General features: G+C 39.0%; 1 protein-coding gene across 1 annotated transcript; it reads right to left on the reverse strand.

The window, feature by feature from the left end:
* Positions 1 to 132: 132 nt before the first annotated feature.
* Positions 133 to 15,606, reverse strand: LOC108670881. Its single transcript, XM_018158370.2, has 7 exons — positions 13,953 to 15,606; positions 13,311 to 13,445; positions 10,188 to 10,313; positions 7,759 to 9,915; positions 7,457 to 7,580; positions 6,944 to 7,155; positions 133 to 6,735 (listed from the first exon to the last, which is right to left on the reverse strand). The coding sequence occupies exons 1-7, from the start codon at positions 15,487 to 15,489 to the stop codon at positions 1,886 to 1,888; spliced, it is 9,141 nt and encodes a 3,046-aa protein (XP_018013859.2). The 5' UTR covers positions 15,490 to 15,606; the 3' UTR covers positions 133 to 1,885.
* Positions 15,607 to 23,553: the final 7,947 nt, after the last annotated feature.

Raw genomic sequence — 23,553 nt, forward strand, 5'->3', positions numbered from 1 at the left:
AAAAACGTTCTAAGATAAATTTACTTCAAACCTTCCTTCAATGGTGAATGGACCAAATAAAAAATTTCCACGCGAATCATTAGATGAGGTTAAGTACTTTCATTTCAAGGAGTAAACTCAATAAAACTTCGGTAAACTTTGTTTTATTTCACCCCTTAATTTTACATTTAAAACGAAGCTAAAGTATTAGAAATACATTTTGCGTCAACATTCAGAAGATCAATTGCGGAGTCGTAAACACTCCAGGTAAATCCAATTTGAACCATAGTTACTATCAGTACATAATTATAGAAACTACATTTCAAGAACAGCAACATTACCAAAAAAAAATCTTCACAATACGCACTGAACGGCGAACGCAATTTTGAAACTTTAAAGGTCGACAAGATTTAACTACAATTGTGAATTATTTCCAAGATAATCCGGCCTCATCTACGTGCTTGTGCCCAACAAAGTGTCAATACAAATACAACGAGACAGACAAATCATCCGCGAAACCCTGAATAAAAGAAACTACACACAAGGAGAAATGGTTGTCAGTACGAACCGCTACTACGCAACATAAATTCTCATTAACTGCATGGATCTTCGGTTACACATCTAAAACAGGCGTGGCTTAGCCTCAAATGGAAATCTAAATATAATTTTGATACGAAAATATCGTGGCAATGTTACGATTATAATGGAGTATACTGCAAACATCATACAAGAGTTGGCAAATAACACAATAACTGGACATTAGAAATTGACTAAACACTAACCAACGAAATAGTTAAATGAGAGTAATGAAAACACTATAAGTACAATATTATTGCTTATCTTAACCATCATAAGCTGTAATACACACCCGATAACATAAGCTACGGATTACTCCTCACAGTGTGTGATCCACAATTTCTATGAAGTTATTTTGTGGATTATACACAAAAAATGTTTCAGCATAGAACCAAAGAGTAGCAACTTGTGTTCCGACAACAAGAAAGGGACTCGGCAGTGTAGCTATGATTAGCGTGTAAGAGATTCCAGCATTTCAGCCTTATTCACAATGAAATATTCATACAATACCGTCGTAAGAATTACAACTAAGGAGTGACACACTCGCAACTCGATAAGAATCTTCTTGCACGACAATGTGGTGCAAAATTTTTTTAATGATAACTCTTGCGGAGTGGTTTGTAAAGCCACACAAGCAGATAAATGAAGTTATATTAGATGCTGGAGACATGCCGGACGACATAAACAAATTAAAATGAATATGTATATTCCTCGGATCAGTAAAATATATATTTTTTAATATTTCCGCTCGAAGTTGAAACCATTACAGTATAAATTAACTCTTCCATTCAATGACACAAATTTCATCAAAAATATTCACCGTGAAAATTAGGCTTCTACCTGTTATAAATTGATAAAAAAAATATTTTCCATACCCAAGAAAAGGCTTCAAAAAGTCGAATAGTCATGAATAAATGATACCAAATAACTAGGCGAAAATGAGTGATGAGCCAACGAGTCATCTCGTTGATAAGTCGCCTATTTTAACACTAATGTTCACCAGACAGAGGCTACTTTACAAAATTTTATTTGCAGGTGAAGATAACGAAGCAACAATCTGTCTTGCTCGTCAGTGTGCGAGCAGGAGAAAAACTCACGGTTGAAAAACAAAGTCGGGCGCTAAATGCAATGATATGACTAAACCGCTCAGAGAATGACGACAGTGCAAAATAGTGATGAAAGACACAAATGAACCAAAAACCTGACAAAAGCGGAACGTAAAAAACAGGATTGTTACAAGGAAGTTCTGATTGTCAAACTAGGAAATCAGACTTAAAATATACAAATAACTATTTATTATCAGTGGTCATCAGATGGGAGTGTAGAAAGGTTACTCATTCATCTTGGCTCGCGAATAGAGTTTTTCAATTTGTTTCGGATCACGCACTTTCAGATTCCTCAAGTACGTTGAGAAGGCAACTTGTTCCTCGGGGTCAAGAGACGTGAAGTTGCGCAATAGCTCCACCATATCTTCGAATTCCAAGGAGACATCTCTGTCAGGTGATTCATGCATTTCAGTTACATCACGAACTTCTTTTTCTGCAGGTTCTGGATCAGTTTTGCCCACCACTACGTGCCTTTCATCGTCAGAGTTATCAGAATACCTCGAAGCAGGCGAATACGGTACGTCATCATCGTCATCTTTGTTTTCCTCAGGCAATGAAAAGGTATCTTCAACCTCTGATTTTATCTTTCGTGAAGTCACACCAGAGCTGGATGGTGTTGACTCGATCTTTTTCTTGGCACATTCAGAAGACGCTGCTCCAAGGCCTTGCGATTTACACTCCGAATTAGAGCCAATCATAGTCGTATTTTTCTTCGTAACAAATACAGGAGCCTCAGGGAACATATTAAAACCCGGAAAATTTAAGCTGAATTCCGAACTACCACTTGCACTCGAAGTGCTTGCAGTGTTTTTAAGCGGTGCTTTCTTGCTGGCACTCGCACTCGTAGTTGCAGTTTCTTTAGAAACGCAAGGCTCGCTGGTCTTTGGTCGTGTCAATGAAGCAGGTTTGTGTAGAAACTGATAAATGTGCGTTGGACCTTTGTTCAAGTCACTAGCTGAGGTGCGAACGGGTGACGGCATATATAAGCTATCGGATCTCAGTGAAAGAGACTGCCAAGGACTTGGAGGTGGAGTAGCAGCCACTTCGGGAGGCTTCCATTCTTTCCTATTCACGGTGTGTTGTGGTCTACTTGTACTTGGAGTGTTGAACATTGTGGAAGGAGTCACAAAATTATCTTCGGGAGACACTGAATTGCGTTCGGAAATGGTTGGTGGAGCGATGAACGAATCATTGGAACTTCCATGAGAAGAGCTCGTGCACGAGGTAGGGGTTTTTTGCGCGCGAGTATCAATAGATGAACGAGGTGAACGGGGTCTTGGGCTTTTTGTACTCATTTGAACACCTTGGCAAGTTGGCGTCTTAGTTGCATTAGTATTAAGCCTATCTTCCGGAGACCGTTCCCAGCGGTTAGAGCTTGGAGGAGCAGAAGCGCAGGTTCGACTTTGCAAGTTGGTAGACGTTAGCGATTCTTGGGAAGCACTTCTTGCATCGGGAGTCGCAGTTTTCATAGTCGCAACCAACAGATTTCCAGGAAACTCCTTGGACGTGGTGAGCAACTCAGTAAATGAGGAGGGTGGAGGCAATCCCCGAATCGGAGTGTTTGCAGGCTCAATGGGAAGTTTATGGGGACTAACTTTAGTTTTAAACAAAGTTGTGTTTTCAGTTGGCCTGACGGCAGTTGCGATGCCAAGTGATTGATCTAAAGTCTGCGATTCAAAATTACTAGATGCACAACCAAACTGCCCAGCATGAGCACTCTGTCCCAATGCGGAAGCGTTGTTGGGCACGGGTGATTTGCCAGAAGCATTAAATTTTCCCGGAGGGCGCAAGAGTTGACGACTAAATTTGTCAACATCGTCGCTAGAAAACTCGTCCGCTATATTCTTGTGATTATTCTGCACGAGCTTCACGGCAGAAGGTACTATGTCAACTTCCTGAGCACGGTTCTGGAAGTTTGTTGAGTGTGTTGAGCTGCCAAATTTATTCACAAACGATTCTCTACCATAAACATTTTGACTCGAAGGAACACAAATGGTTGAATCATTAGAAATTTGTGAAATTTCCATAACTTGCCGAGAATTCACAACCGGCAACACGGGCATGGGTTCATCAGTCGAGAGGAAGGGAAGATGAGAACGAGTGCCGCCTGGCGGGCCAGAGGAGCACAGAAGAGGTCCAGGGCTACGCTGGCAGGAGGAAGCTTGGTCTTTTAGTGCTGGAGAATTGAAAGACCGACTTGTTATGGTCCTCTTCAATGAACCAGGGAAACTGCTATTGACAGAAGCTATGGCTGTACGTCCCGCGCCATAAGATGGCGGGCTATTAATATGCTTGGTGACTTGGCAAGAACCTGGCTGGGAAGCTAGTGGAGTTAAATTACTTAATTGCAGCCATCTTTCCTTGACAGGACTTCCTCCGGTGGTCAGCCGAGCAGGAACAGATCCACCATCATTATTCTCCATTTTAATGGCTTGAATTTTCCGCATAGGCACATTGTGCTGCAAATGAGAATTGCTTCCTTTTGGTACGAATCCAGCGTGATTTTTGGGAGGAATTCCCGAAGGAACGAAAGTTTGTACTAAGCCGGGAGATGGATGTCGCATGTTTATTGGAGGCACATTTGGCTTACAAATTTGAGGGTTTTCAATGAATGATTGAGGGATAATGGAGGAGGAAGCTACAGAAGGGTTATTCAAAGGCTCAAAATTTCCAGAATTATGGCTTCCACTATTTCCGGATGGAGGAGTGAGAATGGGAGGGGGGTTTTTAGTCAACAAAGGGGACCTGGAATTACGAGGTGAAGTTTCACTTAAAAGGAGTGGCAAGATATCAGAGGGCTGAGGTCCTTTAAACGTAGGCTGGGATTCTTTAGGGACCCTTTGTACATAGGGTTGATCGCTCAAGTTCGCGTGACCAGGTAGTACTGGGGTCGTGGCAGGTCGACGGGCTCTATCCCCGAGCCAGGGTTCTGCGGTAGGTCGAGGGCCGACCGCGCTCCTCTCATTCTTTCTAATGGGCTTCAGAGGAATATCGGAGCACTTAATCTGGCTCTGAAACCCATCATTAGTGGGACAAAACAGCCGATTTACTCTCGAAACCCGATCAAGATCAGCATCAAAATGGCGATTATCTGGAGGACCTTGCGAATGACATGGTCTGGGATCAATGGAATTAAGAGGCTTAAATTCGTCTTCAAACTCATCAGGTGCAATTTCATGGTCTCGATTCTCACGGAAAGATTCAGAAGCCCATATAAAAATTTGCTTTTGATCCCGCGTTTCTGATTCAATCGAGATTCGACGAGAAGTTGTTTCGTCACATTTTCTATCATGATTCATGTCATCTTTCGATGCATCAGGTCGCGGCTGCCTCATGTCCTGGTCAATGTCGAGGTTCATCGCGGCAACCATTTCATCGTCAGCCGGAGACCCGGGACCGAATGCCTCTGGTATCCGAATATTGAAAGTGTCTAGTGTATGTGCAGGCAGCCGCCTAAGATCTACATCCCCTTTGTTGTCAGAAAGACGTGAAGAACTACGAGCCTGTCTGACAGCATCATTGGAGCTTGCGAGGTGGTGATTTCTCTCTGAAAATGCATCGCTGCTTAGATCGGGTAAATTATTGTGGTCAGAGTACGTATTTCTTGGGGCAAAAACATTTGCACGAGCACCTGGTAATCTATGACTTGACCTTTCGCCAGCATCTCCTCTGATATATAGAGTCTGATTACATTCACGATTATTTTCAGACCACGATTCAGAACGACGGTTGAAATTCATATCCCCTTCACTAGACTCACGTCGCTCGGCATCGACACTGACAGCTATTCGTGGGTTTCGAGTTGAGCGATGTAGCGGCACATCTGAACGCGCGTTTGATGAATTAGCAGAACCAGCAGTAATGTCACCCACACCAGACTTGCTAATGACAACGCTAGGCGTGACGCTCGCCACTTTCCTCTGGTCATGCAGACGGTCAAAAGGTTTCGTGGGCAGAGGTGGTAGTCCGTGGCGATTAGGTTTGTTGCAAATCCTTCCAACCGAGACAGGTAGCTCTGGGCACCCACTACCGCGAGCCATCTTGAAGTGCTTGCCAGCGACAGCAGTCCCAATTGCTTGTATGAGATGCGAAGGCACGGAAGGCTTTCCTTCACAAATTAAAACATTTGTGATAAAACGACTTATTTGCTGGGCTGTGAAATCCAAGGTACTCCGTGCCAGAGCGTTGATGTCAAGACCGAGATGATCGTCTCTTTCTATATTAGTTGAGTTCTCGACCTCGATGGTAAGTTCAAACAATGAACGTTTCATCTGGTCAATGCGGGCATCGTCCACAGAGCCTTCAAGCTTTGTTATTTTCTGTTTCAAAAGAGACAGAAGCGCAATATTATCAGAGTCATTAAAAACTGACAGAGGATTACCTCCTCTCTTGAGGAGTTCTGAAGCTTTCCGGTGGATAATTGGCAAGACCGCTCCTACAACACCGAAGTGAAAATTAAATTCACTCAACATTTTCAAATTTTCAACAACTTTCAAACCGACGAGTGCACCTGCGAGAGAAGGGATTGCCGGATATTCGTTTTGAACATGTCTTTCCAAGGGTGTTATCTCCTTACACTCGTCTGATGTAACAATATTAGCCTTGTAAGCTGCATAATCTGCCTCAATGTCAAGGGTAGGAGTGATTTCTCTCTCGCACGACGTACGCTCGCTCTTTACAACTGTTGCCCGTGTCTCCTCATTAGGGGTGCGTTGCACAGGCGTGACATTCTTGTTCAGTAAATTATGTCTAAACTCTTCCACATTGGATGACGAGCTTCCTTTTTGTGACATGAAAGTGGCATTCGCGGACAGTTTTGGCATAATTTGTGACAATGTCCCGGCCCGGGTCGCTTCTATTTCACAAGATTGACTCACTTCAAGTCGATTAGTATCAGACACTTCGCATGGCTGACAATTCCCTGAGCCGGTAGTTTGTGTGTTCAGGCTAGGCTGTTGAAGGTTGGGCGAGAGCGTATCATTAGATGCTCTACGACCAGACTCTTCGGCTCGTCCACTGCGCTGCTTAAGAAATTCCTCCTGTCGGCGGAAGACCTCGTCTCGGCTCACATCGTCTGTGCACACGCAATAATATAAGCATTAATAACAATGAATATTAATTCTAGATACAATCAAGTATCTAAAGCGTTCATGGAAGAATGCTGATTAAAATGAAGCATCACTCATATAAGGAATGTATCCTCTTGACTGCTGATGGCATATAAATTTTAGGCAAATTTGACACATAATTAAGAAAAAGATTTCCTGTGTCGAAAAACCAACTTTCTGTGTGTCGAAAGGCACAGTTGTCCCTGTATGGACAAGAACCAGGAGAGTGTGCCAAGGAGCAGCACAGATAACGCTTGTAGTTCGTGGGGTGGAAGAGGAACTCGAGTTGGTTGTGAGCAAACTTGCAGTGTATGCCCTGATTACAACATTTCACGTCCCTCCAGCGGTGTTGAAAATGCTGGAATACGTTCCTGCACTTGATGCCCCTGAAATAAATTAGTTTTTCAGTGTCCTCATAGCGGCTATCGTGTGATGACCTGTTAGTTCAGGAAACATTTATTGCAGCCTTCGTTACCAGAATTCTGGCAAAATTTTAATCTTGATAATTTCTTGAGAGCTCTAAGTTTTATGCAAATTGTTTTGGTGAAAAATTTTCAGGTGCAACAGTCATCGGAAAAGGAAACGAGAATGTACCGTATAATCTTCTTCAGAGGCAAAATAACTATTAACAACGTTCAAATCGTTCTCTTGTAAAAAAATGCATTCTATGAGGGAGAAAAAACCAACCTGTAGGTGCGGTAGTCGCGTATGAAATCCGTTTCATCGTGGAAATATGAACATGATGGCAAGCGGCATGAAGACTGGTCGGGACAAAGGACTTTCTTGAACTTCAGCAAGTTGATTTGCACCTCTGGGCAATATCGGAGCAAGACATGAGAACCAATAGTTCCTTAAGAAATTACAAGGGCACATAATTAAGAATATTTATGACACAAAATGAGTACCTACCATAACACAGAATCAATCACGAATAACACCATTAACTATTACCTATTATAAAGATTTGACAAAGCAAGAGCACAACGCACCTGGGGGTGGAGTGTGAGATTCAGTCAGGCTAAACTCAGGTTGTATGGTTGGTGACGCAATAGGAATGGGAGAAATGATGCTGGTGGCAGACGTGCTGCAAGGTGCAGAACTTCTGATTGCAGCCGAAGTCTTGCCTAGACCATGCAATACTCTGCCAGAAGCTTCAGGACTAACGTCAGTAGCAGGGCAGTTAGAGGACACGAGAAGAGTATTAGAGTCATTTTCATTTACGCGATCAGGAACAGAATTTGTGACGGAGACTTGTGAGGTAGGTAAGGTATCAGGAGCAGTGGTTGTTCTATAACTTTCACCTTCTCGTGCGGAGAGACTACTGAAGCATTCATCAAAGGTATAGTCATCGTCCTGGAAACTCTCATTGAAAGAATCGTCAACATTTTCTAATTCTACAACAGGAACAGATCTTGGTTCTTCTTTGATAGCAGATGGTTCAATATTCTCAAATTTTGATATAGGCGGAAGGAGAGCCGAGATTTGGTCTCCAAATGAGTCAACTAATCGTGCAGCATCATCAGCAGTGCTCTCTGAAGACATGAGAGGCTTACGGTCTTCTCCTAGAGCATCACCAAAGTCAAAACCTGGTAGACAGGATTCTTCACACGAGTCCACAGGTTCACTTTTGATCCGAACGCTACTGAAGTCACTTTCAGCTTGCAGATTTGTTCCAGTGTCTTCATTATTTTGATTCCTCCCATCTTCTATATTTCTCTTGCTTCCGCCTTCAATATTTGAATTGCTTCCATCTTCAAAAATTTTCTTGCTTCCGCCCTCAATATTTTTATTGTTTCTTATACTTGTTCCCTTTTTTGAAGCTATCATCAAATTTCTTTGCAACACTTTCAAGTCAGGCTTAATATCAACTTCTGCAATGGGGTTAGATGTCCCTTGTGTGGGTAGCCTTTGCAAGCTCTGAATATTATCAGCATTAGATGAAACTATGTTTGTCAAACTATTCTGAGATGTTGAGTTATTTGAAAGTTCTGATGTTGTGACATTGGGCAAACATGGAATTGTTTCAGCAACACTGGTTGGCACACTACTCTCCAGTGTAACAGACATATCGGTGAAGTTCTGCACATCCATTCCTGTGGAATACTTTTCTACAGACAAATCTGAATTAGTGACAGCATTTTCAAGGATGGGAGGCAATTTTTCTGTCACAGCCAAAGGCACCTCATCACTTTCTCTGGACTGGTAAATAATTTTGGTGACATCTTCAGAAATATGGGATGTTGAGTTCCTTTCAAGACACCTCGTTGTCTCATCAATTAACTTGTTTTTGCTAGGAGCTGTTTGCTCTAAAGATGTGCAGGTAGTGGATAGGTTTGATGATGCAGCAATGCATTCTACTGATGAAGAACACGGAGTGTCCATAGCTATATGCTCATTTTGATTAGCAACAATTTCATTATTAACAACAGGTGTTTGCACTAGATCATCACCCTGTTGCATGGTCTCACAAAGCCCGATTATTGAAGCTAATGACTGATCACCAATGTCTTGTTCAGTAATAGGCTCTAAAGATGAAGAATCAGAGACTTTTGTGAGGCATTTAGCCATTGACCGTGTCTTACGTCTCGTTACAACACCGCAATTCTCTTGAAGTTCATCTTTCTTGGCAGCAGGCTTGGTTTTTTTGCGGCACATGCGACTTCGAGGGTTCTTCCTTTTCCTTGGATTAGCACTGCCCAGTGTACTTTTTCTATTGACTAAGACACTGCAATGGTCATCTGAAATAGAAGTGACTGTAGCTACAGGAGTAACGGTGTTATCAACAAAAGCTGAAACACTCTCATTACTGCTCGGTGGGATGGCAGGCATTGTTTTACTGCTGCCAAATGTTGGATTAACATCCTCGCTAGTAATAGAGTTTGTGGGGGCTGGAATAACCAGTTTCCCTTCATCATTATTAATGTGGGAGCCAATTTCTGAATTGCTGGATGAGGTGGCAACAAAGACGTTCTCGGCGACTGACCCAAGAGGAGCCACAGAACTTGACGTCGAACTCTCGCCACCAACTAATGCACAGGCATCAGACACTACCATTGGCAATTCACTTGTACAGGAGGTTTGAGGCAAGGGAGTGGACGCATCAAGAGATTCTATCAATGGAAGCGATGAAATGAGTCCAGATGAATCTGAAATCGAGAAAATTTTTAATAAAAGTACAACCAGTAGCAGTAAGGTACTACACTTTCTTGGATACATTCTAAATTATCTGCTGGTTAGTCAGTATTCAACATAAGCAAATGACTGACAATTAGTGCCATAATGCTACTGGAAACACAATAGACATTCACACATAAGATGATAGCACAAACACAAAATGTCTTCCAACTATCATCCATCTCAAATGATTTGGGACATTTTCTGCCTGAAAAAGATAAGTATAAAAGAAGTATTTACTTACTAGACTTTAGATGGCTATAGGCTGGAGGTGGTGTGAAGGATTGAAAACCTTCATTAACTAAGAAGGTCTGAATTGACTGCAGACACTGGACTGTTACGTCGCTGTGAAGGACTTCTGGAGGCAGGGCTGTTTAGAAAGAGAACTTCTATTGCATCCTCACTCAAGATCACAGAATAATATATACAAAAATTATTCAAAAAATTAAAGAAATACACATCATACATTTAGGTTAACATCTGCTAAACAGATCTTAAAAAAGTAAAGTTCACTATTATTTCATCATATAATCTACCTATCATGTTAAGTAGCCATCATCACGAGTTTGCAATGGCCAACAGAAAGAGGTGCATTGACCATTGTTAAAAACTTCAATTCACTGGAAACAGTAAAGGGTTTCTTATAAATATTCAATTTCATGCTTATCAGAATGAGATAATGAAAACCTAAGATTTGCATAAAGATTTGACAATAAAAGAAGTGAAATGCTAGTTGAACAAGTTGGGACACTCCCCTTCTTTTGATGAAGCAGACCAATATTTCATGGTTAATTGTGTTCTACAAGATAGGCTTTCCCTAACTGTAGTCCCTTCTTGTCTCAACTGCAGTAACATTTCTCAATGCATTTGCAGTTAAGAATATCAGGAGTAAGCTTAGTATTTTACCTAGAAAGAGTAGAATCATACCATTTTCATTTTAATGCAGTTGTGTTTCTAGATTTCATAATTACCAAAAACACTTGACATTCAAAAAAATTATGTTGCTAATAACTGGTTACTATTCATAATAATTACTGATAATTCAACAATAATCATTTAATTTTAAAATTTTCTTAAATTAAAGGATTAACCCAATGTCTCATACCTTGTGGTACTGCAAAATTTTCTAGTAAATAAAATTTTCAAAACTGCGAAGGGTTGCATGAAAATTTGTTTGCCATGCATTCAAGCCTTTCACCAAGTCCAGGCCTCACTATTGACAACTTTCAACGTCAGTGCTATTACAGCACTGTTGCAAAGATGGTCTTTAGAGATGTGAAAAAAGCTCTTTCCCAAAATTGCGCAATATAGGTGAGCTATAAATATTATATTATATTATATTATACTAATTTTTGCAGATTCTGGGGGAAATGCAAGTTAACAGATATGTATGCAAAGTTATATGTAGTTAGCTGAAATTATTCAAATAAATCTCAGACACTGTGCTAAATTTTGTATTGGGTTATGTACAGTGGTACCACATGGTACTGCTAGGAGGATTTGAGTGCAAATATCTTTCAGTATACATTTTGTGGGTTTTGCTATCTGAATGAAATTTAAAGCAATCTAATTATACCAACAATGAAAATGACATATTTTAAGAACAATGTGATGGTCATAACCTCCCTGGAGATGACATATAATAAAAACCAAAATTGAAATTGAAGCAACAATGTAGATCAGCTAGATCTGGGCTCCAGAAATGAATTTGCATAAGGAAATTATCAACTGATGTAACAGATACTCATTCACTTGAGTCCTTAATTGATGAGTGGAAAAGAGCAACATTGGAAGAGTTAAAGAATACATTTGAGACAGAATAGCGGCAGCTGTAACCAATGGAATTATTCTGAAGCAAATAATATAAATGCATATTCGGATTATTACTCAAGAGACCTGTTGAATAACTTGAATTATTTGTGAACAAGGTTATTATTTTGCTGCACATAAAGAATGAAATGACCAGTGAGGAAATACAAAGAAATTGGCCTGATTTGACTGAGGAAATTTACAAACAAAGAGTAATCATTTTAATATTGCTATTTAGTGTGTATAATCTTCTTTTTAGTAAGGCGTATTGGTGGAAGTTAGCAGATATTTTTAACTAAGCAGTTTCCATTGCAATGAAGCATGACAGACTTGATAACATTATGAAATTATTTTATTGCACTGCTGTTAATTTAGAAAAATTGAGGCTCTAATTAAACAACTTTCATGCCTTGAGGCATCTAATTATACAACATTTGAGAAGCAAACTTGTGTTTCACTTATTCCCAACCTCAAAATTATCTCAGGACAAGTCAATTGAAAAACTTTCTTTCTCAGATGGAATGGGTTACATTTCAAATTAAGTTTATTTGTCCTTGAGGAGTCTCCAATGGCTGTTGACTCTAAAATCATCTGAAGAACATTCACTTTATACTCCATGTTCCACTCTAATGGACATATAAAGTTACCTAAACCATTTTATCTCTCTCCATCAAGTTTGAATTTCCAAAATCAGACTTTCTCAACAATGGCTGTCCAGGGATTTTTGAGATTGTACAAATATAAATCAATTCCTTCTGACATAGAAGCTGGTCCTCTAGCAGCATTATTTTTTTATTCAATAGTTTTATTAAACCAAACATATTGTTTAATAATTCTTTATGTCCATAAATTTCTGGCAAAATCAGGACTTGAAGCTGCCTTGCAACAATCAATCTCTAATGTTTCTATAATTATATAGGATCTACGACAAGTGTCCAGAATTCCCTAAATTTGATTAATGCGGTTACATAGCCGATTTATTATAACAGCTTGAAGTAATTTAGCAGTAAAATTACATTTACCTATCAGTTAATAAAGGAATTGAAATATATTTTTCTATTCAACTTGATGTTTTTATAAGAATGACAACTTAAATTCAGCAATGTCCTAGAGTTCTTGGATGTAAAAAAAAAATAATAATACTAACAACTGAAGATAAAGTGCTTTTCTAATAGTTATAAACTATCCAAGTTGATAGGTAGTTAAGGCTTTCTACATTTTAGATTATTGTGCTTTTAGTTGTAACACCTTCCACAGAAACTTGAAATAAATACCTATATTAGAAAATTGATAATATGGAAGCATGCTGATCAACTCTCCATCAGTTAAAAAAAGTTAATGCAGATCCTTTGTATCATAAAAGATGTTTATAAAGCGAGATGATTTTGCATCAGAAAATTTATAAATTTTTTCCTTGAACATAATTTAAAATGAATGTGATACCGGTAGCAATTTCATGACACTCAACCATAGACAAACTTCAGCTGTCAATAACAACTCCAGAAACAGTCAAACTTTTGGCAGTTTATAAGAGCATGCAGTCCCAAATGCCACAAACCTAGTAGAGCAGTAGAGGCAGAATCATTGCGAGGTGTGACACTGAGTTTTGTCATGCCAAGCATGGCACCATTGAGCACCTCAACTGCTAACCCTGCTGCAAAACTCCCTTGAAGGCACACCACACTCAGGCCAGCTGCACATTGATAAAATATTCATGAATAAAATGAATGTTGAAAGTGAAATTAGTGATGAGACACATTTTGCATTAAACCAGCGGCAACATCATAAGTCATCACCCAATTCAGAAGAAAAAAAATTAATATTTAAGATAACTTGATTGCTCAAATCAAACTAAAATTCACATTGAAGATAATTCATTCAAAATATAATTCATCAAATGAAAACAAATAAGAATGACTCACAGATACTACATATAGGTACCTATGGCAGATATAAGATACAAATACTAGATACCGGTATACAAAATTTGTAATAGGTATACATGGCAAATTATGTATATACCGGTACATCGGCGAAAGAGACATGGCAAATTATGTATATACCAGTACATCAGCGAAAGAGACATGGCAAATTATGTATATACCGGTATATCAGCGCAAGAGACATGGCAAATTATGTACCTATATACCGGTACATCAGCATAAGAGGACAAATTCCAAATTCCTGCAGTATATCTTACCATTGGGTTGCAGCTCATTACCATCACAATCTTCCCAGTTGAGTACCTTGCCACAGAAGCCAAAAATCTTGATGATTTGAGCACTTGAAAGCAGAGGGAAGAAGTTGACAAGTTGTAGCTCCACACATTGAGAGAGATCACCAAAAATCATGTCAAAGAAAGAATCACTAGGAGCAAATAACATTGCATCTTCTTGCAGAGCTGGCTCTCCCATGCAATCTTCAAATAAATTTTCCACACTTTTTTCAATTTCTTCTGACATAATAGGTAAAGCATCAGCAGCAGAGGAGTCCAAAGTTTCAGTTTGCTGAAATTCTTTAGAATTGATTGGAAGAGAAGAATCTAGTTCAAGTGAAGCTGATGCCATTTCAGAAGTAGACAATGAAGAAGTGTGCATACAAGCCATATCAGAAGCCACCAAATTAACACAGCTTTCATTAATTATGTTGAAGGAAGGAGATAAAGTTGAAATTGTTTGAATATTGGAATATGATTGGGTAGAGGATGAGCTCAAAGAGTCTGTTTTAGAATGATCACTTGATGCAGCATTGGTGCAACCAACCTTCAAGGAGAAATCGGTTGCTTCAGTTGAAAGAATGGCTGAAGGTATATCTCCTAATTTCTCTTTCTTTATTTTGCTTGTTCCAGAAAAACTCGGACGAATCAATTCAATTTTCCGTTTCTTTGATCTTGTTAACAAATTAATTTTTGGGGAGTTTGGATTCAGACTGGCAATTTCTGGTTTTTTAATTTCCAAGCTGGTTTTTGGAGCTTCCATCAGTGATTCTTTAGTCAATAAATTAGATTCCAGAGGAGAATCTTTACAAGAAACATTCAATGAGCTCTCAGCATCTGTTTCTTCAATCTCCTGCTTAATGACCTTTTCAGGCCAAGGTATAGGTCTATGAGAATGGATCTTGCATCTGCCTTTAGACTTTGTTTTTTTCAATGGAAGCTTAGAAGTTTGTTTCAATTTAATGGTTTTCTTCAAATTACATTCCTTCCTAACCAATTTCAATTCTAAAGATGTCCTCTTGATGTCAGGTGAATTTTCAAAACCTTCAAATTGATTCTCAAATGAGCTGTCCACATGGCCACTATCAACTGTGGCTGATTTCTTAGACTCTAATTGTGTGGAATTCTTTTCTTCATTAGGAGCAGAGCTTCTGGGTACTTCAACATTTTTGTGCTCAATTTTAAGACAACTTGTTCTCTTAATAGGAAATGCAGGTTTTTGACCTCTTCTGCAAGATCTTCCAGACACAGTTGGCATAGGCATTCTACTTGATGACTGATGGGACATAGCAGCCCAGTGACGTGGAACATTAGACTGACCTAAGCTGAACCGTGTGTTATTAAATAAAGATGGTTGCACATGGACAGGATGTGGACCAAAGTGATGGAATCCAGGCACAGCATTTCTAGGTGGACCTCCTCTTAATTGTTGTGCCTGAAAGAAACCTGTATTCCCTTGCAATAAACTTGAGTTAGGCATAAAATTAGGATTGTTATTGCCAGGGAATCTTGGATGGCGCATCTTGCAGTGTAAGACTGGCACTTGATGATAATAACACAAACTAAATTAAGCCATCAATTCAAAATGCAAAGCGAGAGCCAAATAAGTAAATTCTTGCGGAACTGCACAAGTCACAACATAGCCAATTGGTTAAGTTCTGAAAAATAGAAAAAATATTATGAAGCCAGTTGCCCAAATACCTACATTGACTTGTCAATCACATGTTAAGTTCACAAGGATTGCAATTTCCATGTGAATTATACAGTAAATTTTTTGACAACTAATACAAGTAAAGGATAAAAAAATGTGGCTCAATTGTGAAAATGTAAATCAAAGCTGAACATAATTAAGTAATGTGTGAAGAATTAAAAAATCACAAACAATTCAAATTCAGCCAGAACCAACTGGATTACCTACACTCCATCATGGCAGTCAGCAGCTCATGGTTAAAGCATCAGAAGGTTAGTTTTTCATTACAAATTGGATCTTCTAATATTTATTGCAAATTCAATAAGGTTGGCTAACATGAACTTCATTAGAAACCTACAAGTTTTCCAATGCTTTCATTGATATCTTTAAGTCATTTATTATCTAAAGTTAATAACAATGTAAGGTACTGAGCTAAGTATCAGAGAAGTAGTACCAATCCATCTAAATAATGAAAGAATAAAACAAGTGTTAGCACTACTATAAGATTAATGCCTGAATATAATTTGGCTGATCCTGATTTCAAACTCAGAAGAACTTTTTTTTGGTGGTTTGAGTAATAAAAATTGGGTGGTAATTCTATCTAATGTTAATCAATATGTTGTATTTTGAAAATATTCTTCATTTGAATTTATGTACCAGATATACAGTGTAAAATTCACAGAAGAAATAAAATTAGATTGGCTTTGAGAGAGTTTTGGGTGGTGAAAATCCAGAGTGAAGGTTGATGCAAAGTTAGGATTGTGTTTATTACCAGATAATCTTATTAGTTGAAATTTGACTGGCAATTTTGTTTTTTTAAGTCTCAGAAATTAATGTCACCATCTAATTTTCAAACATGGAACCAATAATTGAACAACCATTGTATATAAAAATTTTGAAGGCCTATTAAGACCAACAAGAGTCATATTCATTCTGTTAGATTACTGTAAATAAAAAGATTTCAAGTGAAATTGGGTTTTATTTTAATAATCACAGAACCCTATGTAATAATGAAGGCTTGATGCATATACTTTTAAAAAACTAGATTGAAATGAAGTAAAACCACCAAGTACCAGGAAATCCTAATGTTTCTGTCAAGAAGTAAAGTAATCATGCAATGAATGGAAATGTATAGATATGTATTTACTAATATCAAATCAATTCAGGATCTTTGACAAGATTTATTAAGGGACTAGTGATGTATGTTTTTCACACAGATAAATGTGCACTTCTTTAAAAAATTTGTAAATATTGTTGCAGGAAGATGTGCCAAAGTTTTTTATTCATCTCAGAGGCTAATCTATCATGATGCTCTCCAACCAAAATTGATTTACCTGGGATGATGGTATTTTTACAATAAATTCGTTAAAATAGGTACATTACATTACATTACTTTAACACAAATTTCTGCTTTCATCAATTATTTATGCAGGGTTATTTTATATGATGGATTAAATTTAATAAATTTCTATTTATCTGGGTTGAAATTTGTATTGAATAATTTACACATTAACCCATTAACGCCGCTTGGCAAGTACACTTGCCACTTGCAAAAAATGAAATTACTCCAAAACTACGAAAGTTGAGGTTTGAAATGGAGTCTCACGGTAACAAGACGAGTACCAAACGCATTCTGAATGAGTAACAGCGGTGTCAGGCGCTTCATGCCTGCCCAGTTGGACTTGGAATTTGATGGTGTGAGCCATGGTGCTACTACGTCATAAAAAACGTAGGTTGTCACTTGTGTCAGCTAGTTAGAACTCACTACTTTAGAGAACAGTTTTCTCAAACAAATGTCCTAATGATATATATATGCAATTTTGTGATTCTTACATAGTATGACTACTATATTGTGATGTGAATATATGTGGCAAGTGGACTTGCCACTCGGATATAAAAGTAGGGAACCGCTTTTTTCCAGATACCAACGGGAAATTAGTATTCATTTGTTTAACTCTTATTCCAGGTTGTCTCTAGATGAAATTCATGACTTCTTCTCATTGCAAGAAGATGCAGACGACCAATTTGAAGTCAAAGTAGCAATAGAGCCCCCAGAAGAAACGCCTGAAGCTGCAACAAATCATTGCAGTGATGCATCAGACGATGAAGTTATGTGCGATCCCGAGCACCTTCCAAGGAGAATTTTGCCCGCTAAAGTTCTAAATGAATCTGTAAATGACAGTCAACTCGAAATTGTATCTAATCCAACCTCAACATCTACCAGCCATGGATCAAAACGTCAAAAAAGGGTGATCTACACGTGGCATACAGATAAAAGCAAGATTGAAAATCTAGTGCTGGATTTTAGCAATGCACCTGAGGAACAGTTAGTCAACGCTGATGAAACATGGAGATTTTTGAGGAACACTTTTGGACACAAGATTATATTGAATTTTTATGTGAACAAAGAAACTATGCTCATCAGAAAGGATTCCCTTGTAGCGATCCAAATGCCAAAAACATGAAGGTAATTTTGGCCATTCTTATTCTCTCATTGTACAATAAGGTTCCTCACAGAAGACTGTATTTGAGTGAGTTACATGACACCCAAAATAAATTTGTTATGAATTCAATGAGACAGGATGCCTTTGATCAAATAATTAGATGCTTGCACTTTGCAATACAAAAATGAATGACAATCGATTCTACAAGGTGCGACCACTTTTTGAACACTTGAACAATGCTATCAAAGATGGGAAATGTTGTAAATACTACAGCGTTGGTGAAACAATGGTTCCATATTATGGAAGACATGGTGATAAGCAGTATATTAGAGGAAAACCAGTGAGATTTGGGTTCAAGCTTTGGGCAATCAGCACGTCTGATGGGATTCTGCGGCATGTTGAGCCCTATTGTGGTAGTCATTCCAGAATTTTGGATAGGGGTTTTGGTTTAGATGGTAACGTTGTGCTAGAAATGATCAACAAAGTGAATATGAAAGCCGCACAGCACGTTGTATTTGACAATTTCTTTAGTTCAGTTTCATTACTAGAGAAACTTGCACAGAGGAAAATTGCTGCTACTTGTACTCTAAGAGAAGACCGACTAACTGGTGCCCCACTAAAAAAGAGAACCATTTTGGAAAAAGAAGAAAGAGGAACTAGTGATGAAGCATTCACAGGCTGCATCTTGGTTGTAAAGTGGAAAGACAACAAAGTGGTAAGCATTGCCTCTAACAAACTTTGCGCAGATCCTGCAAAGAAAGCAGAAAGGTAAAGGTGGAATCAAGTGGCCAGGAAACATATTTATGTTGACCTACCACGCTCAATCTACGTTTATAACCAGCACATGGGTGGTGTTGACCTATTTGATCAACAAGTAGCGGCATACCGGTGCAGAATAAGATCAAAGAAATGGTGGTGGCCTCTTTTTGCTTGGACTGTGAATGCACAGGTGGTAAATGGATGGAGAATTTCTAGGAAAAATGACAAGAAAATCAGCTTATTAGATTTTGCTTGGCAACTGGTAATATCAACTCTGACTAAATATGGGAAACCTAAGATAAAACCAGTTCCAGTTTCGATGCCTGTTGTGAATGCAGTGCGGTACGGCAGTCAGCATCATTGGACCTACAAAGGCAAAAGTCCGTACAACAGATGCCGCGAATGTGGCGTCTGGACCATTTATTTTTGCAGTGTGTGCAACATTCCTGCGCACCCAGAGTGCATGAAAACCTTTCACACAAAAAAATGAACTTTGAGTGGGCAATACATGCATAGATTCCATTGGCAAATCTGTTCATGTACTTTAGATATCTACCCACTCTGGTTATCTCTTCTCTTGGACATTTGATTTTTTTATAGCTGGGTGGTAAGTATACTTGCCAAGTCTGTATTTCGAGTAATAATGAAAAAAGTTGAATTTTTTCATCACAATACTTTAGAAGAATCCTAAATAAATCCCTTAAATGGAAAAAAGTGTTTTAATAAGCCACAGGGAATTGTCGGCATTAATGGGTTAATGGGAAGAGAAGGATTCAAAGTTTTTAACATTACTTATTTTAACATCTAAATGGTAGCAAAACTTGTCACACACAAGAAAGCATATCTTCTGTTGCAGAGGGCAAAGCAGCAGTGACACTGTTCTTTGGATCAACCAGAATTACTATTAGATGTAGGATGTTGTTTTTGATGTCCCCCAAGCTCCAGTTTCACCAGGAAGCCCGTGCTGCGCAGGAAAGCCACCACCTGCTGGTTTGGACCACAGCTGTGCAACAGATGTTACGCCTGCCCAGAGCCTGAATGCAGCCAGCTCCGGGCACTGAAGCAGAAGATGCTTGATGGTGCAGGGGAGTGCATGACATTGGGGGCACAGGTCTGAGTGAGTGCTGTCCAGGTGGTGTTTGTAGGAGTATAGTGAGGGATGGTGACCACAGCAGAGTCTGCTCATGTGCACCCTGTCTACGCAGTTCAACTGCTGTTCCTTATGGCTGATATCTAGTGGTGTGTTGTCAATGATGCTGTTGATTAGTAGATTTAAGAGTGCATTCTGGGTTAGGTGTGTGTGTGTGTGTATGTTTGAAGAAGTTGGCTGGGTCTGTGGGTGGGGGTATGGAATTAATTATTGTGAGATACCGTCAACCGGGGCTACTCGGGACAATTTCGAACGTTTTTTATTCATAACTTCTTACCATGAAACATTTCATAAACAAATTTAGGCTCATTTCAAAGCTCTTTGCAAGGGCTATTGCATGGCTTCTCCATAAAAATCCATATGCTATTTGTAAGGTGCCAGAAGCAAAAAAAGAGTGTCCCGAGTAGCCCCGTCGAATAGGGCTACTCGGGACACTTGGAATAAAACTTAATTTTAAAACATTTGAAGCGTGCAGAGTGTACTCATCCATTACTAACTACTCTGAAGTCCTCCTCTTTCATTGTAGATGATGTAGAGGTAGAATAAATGACATTTTCTGTGATTTTTACTTGTTTTTCCATTATTGATATATTACCATATACATTAATTACCGTATTATTGATGCAATATTACCGTATCCATGAACAGGCCATTGAGCATTTCAACTACCTTGTCTACTGCAAACTTCTTATCAGCAGCCTTATAGCATTTTTTCTGTATCTGTAAGCTTACAGGATGGCATGTAATTTCACACCATTTTAATTGGGTTAAGTGAATTTACTATAAAAAAAGATCATGAAAAACATACCTGAAACAGAAAGGAATGTTTTAGTGACAACCATCATATGTTTTGGAGAAATAAATCATAGTTTAGGTCAATTAATTTTCATTCTATGATGCCTGGTGCACAATCCTATATATGACATTCTATGCACAATTTTGTGATGACCGATGATGCACTAATTTTTTGATAAGTGAAATTTTTTTGCTGAGCAAGGTAAATGTTATCAATATTCTTTGTTTTTAATCAATTTTCGTCTTAACTGGAGCCTTTGCTAACGGAGGTTCTACTGTAAATGCGTTTTTAGGGCTGTCCCAAATAGCCCCGGGGGGGTGTCCTGAGTAGCCCCGCCGTGCAGAAATGGCCGCCATTTTTTTTTTATTGAGGTAGGTATGTAAATTCCGCAAATAAAGTTTTCATGCTGACACTTGTCTGCCACTTTTTTCTAAGCAAAATTTTTCAATATGGCAAATATTTTTTTACTACAGACCTTAGCAGAAGTAACTTTTCAAAATATTGTTTTTCACCATTTTTTTCAGGAATTTATCAAAGCTAGTAAATGTAGTATTTTTGAACTTCCTTTAGGTATATATATATACTACATAGCGCATAGATAGGAAAAATGTTGACATCTACGCCACTATATTTAGTTTTGCAATATTCCAATTAGTTTTGTGTCCCGAGTTACCCTGCCCGTCCCAAGTAGCCCCGGTTGATGGTACCGTTGGCTTTTATTTTGCCTTTTTAACATATAATCCCTTAGTCTACTCTGCCCTTTAGCAGGCTTATGCACGGAAAGGAGGATGAAAGATATGCTGGTCTTGGGCAATGCTGGCCAGCAGGCCAGGGCCGTCAGGCCTGAGCCTCTGGCATGCATCGGGCATCCCATCACAACTCTTATAACATAACATAAGTAATAACCCACACTCAGGATGATGTACGTTTTCAGTGAATTTTCCCACGCATTTTCACTTTTTTTAAGCTATTGCTGTGCACAGTTGGCGCAATGTAATGAAAATTGATTATCTTCGTGCACATGTTCGCGCAATCCCGGCCATCTTTATTTTAGAAGAAATTTTCTCCAAAGTCATATGGCAACACTGAACACCGTCTGTTTACATTTCGTATGTATAACAGCCGCAGTTTACGATTACCGTACGTTCCGTATCCGACAAGGCGGACAACCAGAAGAGTCAGAAGTAACCCGGACATGTCTTACATTTTATTATTGTCAGTTCGACTCGCGTAGTCAATATACTCGTGTAATATTGTCGGCTAAAATAGTAGAACTATTTTAGCTTTCTAAAGTACGGCGCACGGCACATTTTTTTACCAACGTAGTATGGCGCACCGCGCAGGTCGTTAAAATGACAAAATAAATTCCCGCGCACCTGGCAGTCTGGTACATCTTCCTGACCATGGGTAATAACATGGTGATGTCAGTGCTGAAGTGTAGGCCTGATGTGGCCTGTTGCCGATTATTTTCCTTTTCATGCCTTGTTCATAGAAGATTTAAATCGTGTCATTTGACCGGATCTTTTCATCACTGATGAATGATGATAGTTTGAAGTAGCTACTAGACTTCCACTGGGTTTGATAAGGAGCTAGGCATTTCAAATCTGAAACATATATTTTTCCATAGCTTTATCTAGTCTGTTCTTGAACGTGTTCATACTTGGAGCGCCAACGATGTCATCGGGGAGGCTGTTCCACATGTCAGTGATTTGAAGCAAGAAGAAATTTTGTCGCATGGAGAAGTTGCAGCGCAGTTTTTTTAGCTTATAGCCGTGGCCTCACTGGCCCCTGGTGTTGGTTCTTGTTTCAAATTCTAGTAACCCTTCAGGGAACCCCCTTCCTTATCTTATAAAGTTATAACAAAGTCGGATCTGACAAGTCGAATCATCTCTGATCTCGCCAACGAGAGCACTCGTGAACTGCTTGATAGAGAGAGAAGAAAACTTAATCTTGTTTGGTTTAACGTTGAAGAGGAGCAGATTGCTCCTCTTGCTTAATCTTAGATTATTAGGTTCTTGCTTTTCATTCCTGGCACTTTGGTGTATTGCTTACTTTAGATTGGCAAGAATAATGAACAGCAAGATTACAGTATGAGAAGACACGGTTGCAACGACAGAGTGATGATGTCGAAGTCGACAACGGAAAATGATTTAGGAGTTAACATTGACAATGAGTTGAAATTTTCTAAGCATATTGAAGGTCAAGTTAATAAAGCCAATAAACGACTTGGACTGATCAGACGCTCTTTTGAGTTCCTAGATGCAGGAACGATGAAGCAGTTGTTTGTTGCTGTTGTGCGCCCGAACCTAGAGTTTGGAAATGTCGTGTGGTCACCGAAATTTGAAAAGGACAGAAATTTAGTCGAGAGTGTTCAAAGACGCGCAACAAGAATAGTTCCGGGCTTGAAAGGCAAGTCCTATGAGGAAAGATTAGGATTATGAAGCTTCCAAGCCTCAGTTATCAACGTCTGCGTGGGGACCTCATTGAAGTATACAAGTATACTCATGACTTATACAAGGTCCCAGAAGGATTACTAGAATTTGAAACAAGAACCAACACCAGGGGCCACGGCTATAAACTAAAAAAACAGCGTTGGAACACATCCATGCGACAACATTTCTTCTCGCTTCGAGTCACCGACATGTGGAACAGCCTACCTGATAGCATCGTTGATGCTCCGAGTATGAACATCTTCAAAAACAGACTAGACGAAGCTATGCAGGTGCATATGTTCAGTCTTAAAATGC

Source organism: Hyalella azteca, unplaced genomic scaffold (assembly GCF_000764305.2).
Source record: "Hyalella azteca isolate HAZT.00-mixed unplaced genomic scaffold, Hazt_2.0.2 contig399, whole genome shotgun sequence".
NCBI classification, from domain to species: domain Eukaryota; kingdom Metazoa; phylum Arthropoda; class Malacostraca; order Amphipoda; family Hyalellidae; genus Hyalella; species Hyalella azteca.